The 11,518-nt window shown below is 34.9% G+C and overlaps 1 protein-coding gene across 1 annotated transcript; it reads left to right on the top strand.

Moving 5' to 3' along the window:
- Nucleotides 1-209: 209 nt before the first annotated feature.
- anxa5b (annexin A5b) lies at nt 210-11,076 on the top strand. The gene is made up of 13 exons (XM_051117568.1): nt 210-336; nt 550-588; nt 4,695-4,779; nt 5,178-5,272; nt 5,393-5,506; nt 5,601-5,691; nt 5,833-5,912; nt 6,107-6,157; nt 6,380-6,473; nt 6,556-6,651; nt 6,942-7,000; nt 9,903-10,025; nt 10,124-11,076. Exons 2-13 carry the CDS (start codon nt 586-588, stop codon nt 10,184-10,186), a joined length of 954 nt encoding a protein of 317 aa, XP_050973525.1. The 5' UTR covers nt 210-336; nt 550-585; the 3' UTR covers nt 10,187-11,076.
- The last annotated feature ends 442 nt before the right edge of the window (nt 11,077-11,518 follow it).

The following is an 11,518-nucleotide window of genomic DNA, read 5'->3' as shown; positions in this document are numbered from 1 at the left end:
ATCAGATTTCACAACCAGTCTCCTGGATGGCAAAAGTTTATAATTTTGCATTATAAATTATTACATTCTGCAAAAATGGTTCTCTGTACTGTATTCTTCTGAAATGCCTGGTCCTCAGATGTGACTCATGGCTGTCGTATGCACAGATGTGTTAAAATAGAACAAGAAAGCAGAAACACAACTACCCATAAGTCACAGCGACTGGGTTATTTGCCAGGGTGTGGCTCAACATGCAGTGAAGTTTAATCCTCCTACTAGCGTATTTCATTCCTCATTCTTGCTCCTGCTTCGGTCTCCACTGCAGACTTCTGCTCTTAAACCGAAACTCTTCTCTCGGTAAGTGAATGAAAACGGCACTTAAACACTAATCCTTAAACTTTTCGTACTCATATTTCTATTGAGTAAATTACACAGGTACATTACCTGTCTAAAAACATTTTTTCCCATCTCAATACTTAATACACTTGCCTTTTTATCATTTTATAGTAACATTATGCATCATATTTACATCAGTGTTTATTACTTTACTGTTATTTTGATTTGTTTTAGCTTCGAGCTCTTTGAAGTATTACGTGAATCTCAAAGATGGTAAGTTATCTGTTTATTGCTATAATAAAAGTCTACCAACTTTTTTAGCGTGTAAGTTAGTACGTTTTAATATGCCTTACTTTTTGCCTATATTTAAACTTATATTGAGATTTGTAGTAAAAAAAAAAAAAAAAAAATGTCTGTCTGTGTCGACGCCCATAATAGCTGCGCAGGAAAAAACAAAAAAAGGCACAGGAACCATATAAGCCGTTACTTGTTCTTTTGCTGTCAAAGACTTACTACAGAAACAATGCTTCTTAATTATCCAGCAATGTAGGCGACACATTTTGCGAGTGATGTTTCTGGAAACGATGTTTATGCAACCATGTTTTGTGACTTACAACTATTTCAAAGAGAGTTTAAGTTTTCTCAAACGTTGAAAGAAACAAAATAGTTGTAAATGAGAGCAACGATGACTCATTCGCGTGGGCTAAGCAACCCAAAGGGCGTTCCTGTCCGTCTCCCTCTCAGTTTCTCCACTCTTGTATCCTCTCGCCTCCTAATTCCTCTAATTCACCCCTATTCCGCTGAGTTAAAGTAAACTGATGGATTATTTCCGCTGACGTGGCGAATAATAATAATATTTCAGAATGAAGGACAAGGTCAGTAATTTTAGTTTTGCTACTGCCATACTTGCATACAGACCAAATGTTCAGCCTCATTTAAAATTGTATCAATTATAGAATGAAAGCTCCAGTTGCATTGCAAAAATAAGTTCTTTTTAGCTTTTTTAAACCAGGGAGATTGGAAAACACCTGGACACTTGTTGCTGTAGGTAAATTAATGTTGCTTTCATTTCCATATATTTGGATATGTCAAATATGTTTGTTCACTCTATTGTGTGGAAAGAGGCTGAGTAACATGACTCCAGCTGACAGCTCACACTGAGCCTTGAGTACTGGCAAAAAAAGGCTACAAAACTGAAAAAAGTTTATGTAGATGAAGTAATCTGTTAAGGTTTTTTCAGCTATATTGTGGTGAAATGCCTTGCTTCTATTTTGTCAAATATTTTATATAAGTTAGCATTCACTTAAGCTTCATCTAGCGAATTGTCACCACAGCCAGATATGTAAAATGGAAAATACCAGCACCATTACCTAAAATGAAACATTAAGATTGTCATTTCCCAGTTTATTACAGTTAAGCTGCTTTAAAACAATGCTATGAAAATGTAAATTTGTGACTGGAATAGGTTATCTGTAGGATAGGTTTTATCCCATGCCTCAGGAATCTGCAAGTTTTTCCTTAATTGTCTGTTTTGCACAGATTAAATCTATAACGCGTGATGTTGGCATCACACGAACGTAGGAATCTGTTCTGTTTGGAGCTAGATTTCGAATGGATGGCTTCAGATTCCTAGATAACCACAGCAAGTATTCAGGCCTGAGGTTTTCAGCACATTCCTGTGGCTGAGACATTAACTTTGGCTTGAGATGAACAATACATTTCCTCTCTCAAACAACAGAATGTCATTTAGTTTATCTATTAAAAAAGCTGTGAGTAGTAATTGGCAAGACTTAGTGAAAGCTGTGTGGCAGACAGCAGCTGATTTGACCTGCAAGTTTGTACACAATAAACAAGTTCACTTTGCTTATTGGACCATTTTTTGGCCACTTAACAGCTTCTGACCTTTGACCTTACGTCATCGCCTTGACACACATGCCATACTCAGAATCGCTTTATAGCATACTACATTTACTACTCCTGCCACAGAAAGCTATAATAAAAGAAGTAAGAGTATATGACTAATTACTTTGCAGCTGTGTTCTATGTACATCTGTATGGTATGAATGTAATCCCAGTGTATTACATTTGCCATTGTGCCATTGTCATGTGACCTACCAGCATCAGTTACATTGCTTCACTGGCTACATGAGATAGTGACGTGTCCATTGTATGCATTTCAGAATCTCAATGGAAGTAGTAAGTCATATGGCTACTTTGCGCTTACTTTTTTAAAAATTTGGACATAGTACTCTTTTCACATACTATTTTTCATCTTCTATAGTAGAGAAGTAGCCTATGTCTTATAGTGTTAAGTAGGTGTAAATCAAATGCTGCGTAGAAGCAAAGCAATAAGAGAGTGATGACAGTGAGGTTCAGCAAAGGGCTTTAGTATGTATTTGTGTGGCTTTTGTAATGAGGCCTTGCTGAGGGCTTTTTTTCAGTAGTGTGGTTGCCACACAGGGGACTGAGATCTGAGATAAAAACAAACCAGTGTGCCTGTGTTTTCCTGTAACTCCTTTGATCCACAAACAGACACCAACAGAGTGTTTCTGGGTTAACATTTATTGTATGAAACATTGTAAAACGCGTGTGATTTACCCAAAAGATCACATGATCGGCATTATCTTCAGTTACACCAGTTAGTAATCAAAGACGTTTTCTGATATCTTACATAACTTCCTGAATTTGAGTGGACAGAATTAACTCTTTTAAGTCTCAAGCATGATGCAGATAAGTAAATCTGAACAACACTTTCTGAAAATGGAAAACAATGTTACATTAGTTCACACAGTTGAAGTCAAAAGTTTACATACACTTTGCAGAATCTGCAAAATGTTAATTATTTTACCAAAATAAGAGGGATCATACAAAATGCATGTTATTTTTTATGTAGTACAGACCTGAATAAGATATTTCATATAATAGACATTTACATATAGTCCACAAAAGTAGAAATAGTGGAATTTATAAAAATGATCCTGTTCAAAAGTTTACATACGCTTGATTCTTAATACAGTGTTGTTACCTGAATGATGCACAGCTGTGTTATTGTTGTTGTGTGTTGTTTTTTTTTGTTTAGTAGTAGTTGTTCATGTCCTGAGCACTTAAACTGCTCACTCTTCTGCAGAAAAATCCTTCAGGTCCCACAAATTCTTTGTTTTTTCAGCATTTTTGTTTATTTGAACACTTTCTGACAATGACTGTATGATTTTGAGATCCATCTATTCACACTGAGGACAACTGAGGGACTCATATGCAACTATTACAGAAGGTTCAAATGCTCACTGATGCTCCAGAAGGAAATACAATGCATTAAGAGCCAGGGGGTAAAACTTTTTGAATTTGAAGATAAATTTAACTTATTTTGTCTTCTAGGAAATATTTAAGTAAGTATACAATATTTGTGACCCTGGACCACAAAATAAGTGTCAATTTGAGATTTATACAGCACCTGAAAGCTGAATGAATAAGCTTTCCATTGATGTATGGTTTGTTAGTATAGGACAATATTTGAGAGATACAGCTATTTGAAAATGTGAAATCTGAGGGTGCAAAAAAAATCTAAATATTGAGAAAATCGCCTTTAAAGTTGTCCAAATGAAGTTCTTAGCAATGCATATTAATAATCAAGGTTAAAGAAAAGGTTAAAATACGCAAAAATGCTTAAAAACAAACAAACAAAAAAAAAAACAAAGAATTTGTGGGACCTGAATGATTTTTCTGAAGAACAGTGGGCAGTTTAACTGTTCAGTACATATAGTACAAGGGACTTATAAACAACTGTCATTAAAAAAAAAATTAAAAAAAAGATGGCTGTGAATCATTCAGGTAACAACACCGTGTTTAGAATCAAGCGTATGTAAACTTTTGAACAGGGTCATTTTTATTTATAAATATAAACTATTATTTTCTCTTGCAGACTATATGTATACGTCTTTTATGTGAAATATCTTATTCGGGTCAGCACTACATAAAAAATAGCATGTATTTTCCATGATCCCTCTCATTTTGTTAAAACAATTTACATTTTGCAGATTCTGCAAGGTGTATGTAAACTTTTGACTTAAAAGGTATATGCAGCATTGTATGAACTGGATTGCAAGTCTGCAACCAATTATTTTGGTGTCATTCCCTGCCTCCCCCAAAACCCAATTTGTGGTAGTTGCTCAAAGTTTCCATTTGAAAAACTACTGCATGTAAAAGTTAAATGCACATCATCTTACAGACTCCGACTCAGACCTTTGGCTGCAGAGGAAATGTGGGAGTATTTGTGAACTTGTGACTCATGGATGAATTAGCGAAGTTCCTAAAATTAAATATATACATACTATAAAAAAGAACTTGAAACTAACACTTGATTTATTTTCTAATTGGTTTAGGCTGGCAGAGGAACAGTGAAAGCGCAAAGTGGATTCAATGCTAATAATGATTCTGAAGTTCTCTACAAGGCCATGAAAGGACTCGGTGAGTTTGTCAAACATATTAAATGAGGATTTGGACACATCAAATATCAGTGGACCTTCAAATGCATGACTGTAATGCAACAAAACGCATTATATCAATACAACCTGTATAACTGCAAATTAGACTCTGTAGCGCTGAATAATAGCAGAGGTCTTACATATTTAGTCTGACTAATTTATTATTTTTTGGAAAATTAAGGCTGTATATACTCTAGATGCATTTGTATTTAGACATTAATTAATGAGATTTGCTAGTTTAATCAGTTTATCTAATTCTTATGAATAAATAACGACTGCATCTGCATGTAACAGATGGGTTCAGTGTACTTCTTATATAATGGTCATCAACATGAATTGATTTTATTTTTTTTTATTTATTTTTTTATTTTTTTTACTCAGGCACTGATGAGGATGCCATTCTCCAGCTGCTGACAGCACGCAGTAATGCACAGCGCCAGGATATCAAAGCTGCATACAAAACCCTGCATGGAAAGGTAATATCATCAGCATAATTTATGTACTCAAGCCATAAACGTAAACGCTGTTTAATTTCAACTTATGCAGAATCTTTAAAAGATGCGTGCATTTCTTTTTTTCTTTTCATCTCTCTTCAGGATTTGGTGGATGATTTGAAGTCAGAGCTGGGTGGAAAGTTTGAGAGTCTGATAGTAGCTCTGATGACTCCTCCCATCAAGTATGAAGTAACATGTTTGCGAGATGCTATTAAGGTACATACCAAGAACTGGTTTTGTAAAAGTACTTTAAATAATAATAGACATCAGTTTATATCTGTATAATCTATATTTGCTCTTGTTGTCTTAGGGTGCAGGCACAGATGAGAAGGTGTTGATTGAGATCTTGGCATCTAGGTCACCTAATGAAGTTAACGAGATCAAAAGTTTATACAAGCAAGGTAACTGTGTTTTATGTTGGTTGTATATTATAAGTCTTTGACTTAGTATTTTAATTCTTAGTTCTTAATTCTGATACTTGCCAGTAAAGCAATGTGTTGAGTGACACTCGCTTCAGTGTTCATGATGTCTGTTTATTATAGAGCATGATCATGACCTGGAGAAGGATGTTACTGGTGATACTGGAGGTCATTTCCAGAGGATGCTGGTTGTTTTGCTTCAAGTATGTAGTAGTCCATTAACAATAAAAAAGAAAATACAAGATTTGAATCAACGATAATGTATCTGCGTATGTAAATAGTTCATATAAAGAAATTTCAGTCTGCTGTAAAAAGACCCAAGACTTAATTGTGGATTTTTTTTGTCATTTTGTAGTATTACTATTAATTTATTTGATATTATATGATTTCTCTATAGGCAAGCAGACAGCAGGGAATACAAGAAAACCTCATCCAAAGTGATGCCCAGGTAAGTTTACATCAAGTCCAATGCAACAAAATATTTGCAAATACTTGTTTAAACTAAAATAGTCATGTTGAGTGTGATTCAAAATTTGCTTTCTCAAACCTTTGTGTAATAAAAATTTGGACTTGATGTAAAGTGAGGTGAAATGCTGCCATCTAGTGCTTGTTGTGTGTAATATCAGTTTGTCATTTTTAAAAAATTAAAAACTGTTTGTATTGGGTGTAGGCTCTGTTTGCAGCAGGAGAACAGAAGTATGGAACTGATGAAGGCCAGTTCATCACTATACTGGGAAACCGTAGTAATGCTCACCTTAGGAGAGGTAAGTTTGACGCATGCATGTAGGAAATGGAATTGGTGTTTTTGTTTTTCTATATTCATTTGTTTTCTGTCCTTTTCTGCAGTGTTTGAGGAGTATAGAAAGCTCTCAGGGTATGAGATAGAAGAGAGCATCCAGAGAGAGACATCAGGAACTCTGCAAGAAGTACTGCTGGCCGTGGGTAAGACACACACATCTCTTTGTCAATCCATTATGGTTAAGTTCAAAATAGAATTTTCCTTATTTTAACACTAGAAGCTAAAACGTATGGGTAGAGGTTAGGGTCAAAATAGAGAAAGAAAAGTCATATGTCTATAATTTTTTAATTATTTAAATTTTTTAAATTATATTAGGGGAGAGAATAATTTTTATAATTAAAGAATCAGCCATATGCAGCACTTAGAATCATGTTTTTTTTTTCTCAATGTGTGTCTGTTTTGTCTTAACACACTCTTTTCTCTGCCTCCTCAGTGAAGTGTGCCCGCAGTGTGCCAGGTTATTTTGCCGACAGCCTTTACGGTGCCATGAAGGTGAATCTTTGTTTTAATATTTGTAAACAACAAATATATTCTTTTAAATATTTATCTCTTTGATTAGAAAATTTTCTGTACCAAAAAAAAGAACTGGAAAAAACAAGTGTTATTTTAGTATCATTGAATACTGTTACAGTTTTTTGTTTTTTGTATTTTCCATTTTAATATGAAAGTTGTTGTAATTTATTTATTTTTTTTCATTATTATTATTATTATTATTATCATTGATTAATTGTCAATATAAGTTTTATTAATTTTAGTGATTTTATTACTTCAGGTTATACTAAATGAAATATATGTATACATACACACACTCACAGTTGAAGTCAAAGGTCACATACACCTTGCAGAGTCTACAAAATGTTAATTATTTTACCAAAGAAAGAGGGATCATACAAAATGCATGTTATTATTTTTTTTATTTAGTACTGACCTGAATAAGATATTTCACATAAATGATGTGTACATATATGTGTATATATATATATATATATATATATATATATATGTAGTCAACATTTGAAGTGGATCAAAACTTTTCATCAAAGTTGTCTTAGGACAACTTTGGTGAACTTTTTTGATCCACTTCAAATGTTGACTACTGTATATATATATATATATATATATATATATATATATATATATAGTAAATTATTTTACCAAAATAAGAGAAATCATATAAAATGCATGTTATTTTTTTAGTATTGACCTGAATAAGATATTTCACATAAAAGAGATTTACATATAGTCCAGAAGAGAAAATAATAGTTGAATTTACAAAAATGACCCCATTCAAAAGTTTACGTACATTTGATTCTTAATACTGTGTTGTTAACTGAATGATCCACAGCTGTTTTTTGTTTTGTGATGGTTGTTCATGAGTCCCTTATTTGACCTTAACTGCCTGCTGTTCTTCAGAAAAATCCTTCAGGTCCCACAAATTCTTTGTTTTTTCAACATTTTTTGTGTATTTGAACCCTTTCCAACAATGGCTGTGATTTTGAGATCCATCTTTTGATGCTGAGTACAACTGAGGGACTCGTATGCAACTATTTCAGAAGGTTCAAACGCTCACTGATGCTTTAGAACAGGGGTGGCAAACTCATTGAGAGTCTTGGAGAGCTGCAGCCCTGCAGATTTCAGTTCCAACCCTAATTAAAACTCCCCTGCCTGTAGCCTGTGCTAACCCTTCAGACCTTGATTAACTTGTTCAGGTGTGTTTGATTAGGGTTGAAGCAAAGCTATGCAGGGCTGCGGCTCTCCAGGACGAACGTTCGCCACCCCTGCTTTAGAAGGAAGCACAATGTATTAAGAGCCAGGGGTGTAAACTTTTGAACAAAATGAAGATGTTTACTTTTTTTTTTTTTTTTTTGCTTAAATATCCTTTTTTTTTTTTTTTCATTTAGAACTGTCATTCAGCAGCTAAAGTATGGGATTATTTTTGTGCCAATAAGAATGAACGTAACTTTATAAAACTGAACGTAACTTTCCAAGAAACGATCAAAAATATGCCACTGCAAAAGAAGAAAAACACAATGAAAATGAAAAAATGAACTCAAATATGCTTCATTCTTTGTTAATGATTTTCAAAGAATCGATTTCGCGAATCATGGATTCTGAATGCGTTGTCACAGCTTTCGCTTACGCTTCGCAAATTTTCGTTTGCTGTTTTGGCCCAAACCTCTCGTGGGGGCGGGCTTAACAGCGATCTACTCTGATTGGCTAATGAGCTTTTGATGGACAGTTGCTCTCTGACCTGGAAGCACGGACGGTGACGTCAGTGGCGCAATACGTCGTGCTTTGTTTATAGAAACTATCAGAACTGTTGCACACTGTACATGAATAAAACTTTTATCGATGTTATTGATTAACGTTACTTTAGCAACACGAACTTACTTCAAGCTGCCCTGAGGGACATGCTGAGGTGGAAGATGATGCCGCTCCGTGTCTCTGCTGGGAGCTCATCTTTAGAAACTAAGAGACGACCGTAGGTGAAATACTAATAACATTAATACTTAATATAAACAAAGCACGACGTATTGCACACCGCAACAACTTTCCAATATGTGCGCCACTGACGTCACCGTCCGTGCTTCCAGGTCAGAGAGCAACTGTCCATCAAAAGCTCATTAGCCAATCAGAGTAGATCGCTGTTAAGCCCGCCCCCACGAGAGGTTTGTGCTAAAACAGCAAACGAAAATTTGCGAAGCGTAAGCGAAAGCTGTGACAACGCATTCAGAATCCATGATTCGCGAAAACGATTCTTTGAAAATCATTAACAAAGAATGAAGCATATTTGAAGAGCATGTTAAATTCGTGCGACTGAGTTCATTTTTTAATTTTCAATGTGTTTTTCTTCTTTTGCAGTGGCATATTTTTGATCGTTTCTTGGAAAGTTACGTTCAGTTTTATAAAGTTACGTTCATTCTTATTGGCACAAAAATAATCCCATACTAAAGAAGATGCATGTTTTCCAGAAGACAAAATAAGTTTATTTACCCTAATCTTTAAATTCCATAAGTTTTCACCCCCTGCATTCTGTTTCCTTCTAAAGCACCACTGAGCATTTGAACCTTCTGTAATAGTTGCATATGAGTCCCTCAGTTGTCCTCAGTGTGAAAAGATGGATCTCAAAATCATACAGTCTTTGTCAGAAAGGGTTCAAATACACAAAAATACTGAAAAACCTAATAATTTGTGGGACCTAAAGGATTTTTCTGAAGAACAGCAGAGTCATGGATCATTCAGGTAATGACAGACAGTTAAAAGCCGTGGGTATGTACATTTTTGAATGAGGCAATATTTGTCTTCAACTGTATATTATGATTTTATTTTTAGGTAACTATAATAACCCTGCAGTGAATTTACCTCTTGCTTTTAATCTACTTTCATCCTGGAGGGGGCAGGCACTGACGACCAGACATTGATCAGGATCATGGTTTCCCGCAGTGAGGTGGACATGTTGGATATACGTGCTGAGTTCCGCAAGAGGTTTGCAACCTCTCTCCACAAAATGATTCAGGTATACTCATGCATACTGTTGTTAGTATTTATCAATTAATGGCTTATAAATTTGCTTGTATATCACCAAAACTAAATGTGTTTTTTCCGTTACTGCAGGGTGATACCTCCGGTGACTACCGTAAAGCCCTGCTACTCCTGTGTGGCGGTGATGATGCATAAGTTCTGCCACTCTCTCTGCCTGGGTCAGATCCCATGACTCCCTTCTCAGGAGGAACGTCTATGGGACGAGGGCCTAGTCCCCTTCTAAACCCAATTCAGGACAAATTGCAAAAACATGACATTCCAAATCAATAGAAGGATCTCTTGTCCAACTGTGAAGATGCTCTGCATAAAACAGAATTACTTAATTCAAATAAGCAATAATTTTGATATATTTTGTCATTCGTATTTCATGAAATGTGTAATAGATTTAGAGAAAAAAATACTAAAATATGAAACGCCTTCTCTTTTTCATACTTAAAGACTCGGAGAAAAATATACTAACCCTTCTTTGTTTGACTAACGCAGTTTCTTACAGAAAACAGAAAGTGCTACTCATTTCTTTTTAAAGATGAAAGCTCAAGCCTTATAAGATTTCCAAAAATATCTATTAAGACCAAAGACTTGTACTCGATGAAGCAATTTTATATGTATTCAGCAATTTTTCACTTATTTATTGTTTGTATACTTACTAACTACCTTGACATTACAGTGTATAGCAATATAGTATAACAACCAGTCTGATAATTGGCAACGTTAGCAAGTTTATTTCACTGTTGATCTGTCTGTGTATGTTTTAAACTTGATTTGTGGTAGCTGACGGAAAGGTTCACTGACTGTACTTTTGGTGTCAGGGAAAAAAAGAAGGCTGTTTCATTAACATTCCACTATTGAAGTTTAAACATACTGCCAGTGATTAGTAACGTGATATAGAATTACAACAAGAGAATTTGTCCTCTTTAAGGTGATTAACATTCCTTAAAAGCTGAATAAAAAGGTGCTACTACAGAAATGTTTTAATATTTCATTGCCATAATGTTCACAGTAAACGCTCATGCAGTAAAAGCAAACAGACTGTGTGTTCTCTGTGTCACCTACCACATCATGACCCCTGAGCTGTTTTGTGCATTTGCTGCCGTTAAGCAAGCCACCCTTTTTGAGGAATTCTGTGTCTGCTCACCAAACCTACACACTACCAGAAAAGCTGTTTGAGGGGAAACAGAGAAATAAAAACATAAGCCATTCGTCTTATTAAAAGTCAGTGGACCAAAAGAATGATTTTGAAACTGATGTTTTAAGATTAAAAAAAATAATTACATGGTTGTTTTAAGTTCAAACAGGCTACAATTTAATGATTTCATATTGTAGGACGTTGGTGGATAATTAAAATGGAAAGAATAATTGCTGTGGCAGCTCAGTGTTAGCCACAAGGGGGCGCTGTAGTCAAAGAACGAACTGACTGAGCAGACAGTAGGCATCAAATAGCATGATATGTGAAATAAAGAAATTAGA

The sequence above is a fragment of the Labeo rohita genome, chromosome 1, assembly GCF_022985175.1.
Source record: "Labeo rohita strain BAU-BD-2019 chromosome 1, IGBB_LRoh.1.0, whole genome shotgun sequence".
NCBI lineage: Eukaryota > Metazoa > Chordata > Actinopteri > Cypriniformes > Cyprinidae > Labeo > Labeo rohita.
This window is presented reverse-complemented; position numbering and strand designations above follow the sequence as displayed.

What these genes read in the sequence shown, in the direction of transcription:
- anxa5b (XM_051117568.1), top strand. An exon ending in CAAGGCCATGAAAGGACTCG is followed by an intron (nt 4,780 to 5,177) that starts GTGAGTTTGTCA and finishes TTTTTTACTCAG; the next exon opens with GCACTGATGAGGATGCCATT. An exon ending in AGAAGTACTGCTGGCCGTGG is followed by an intron (nt 6,652 to 6,941) that starts GTAAGACACACA and finishes CTGCCTCCTCAG; the next exon opens with TGAAGTGTGCCCGCAGTGTG.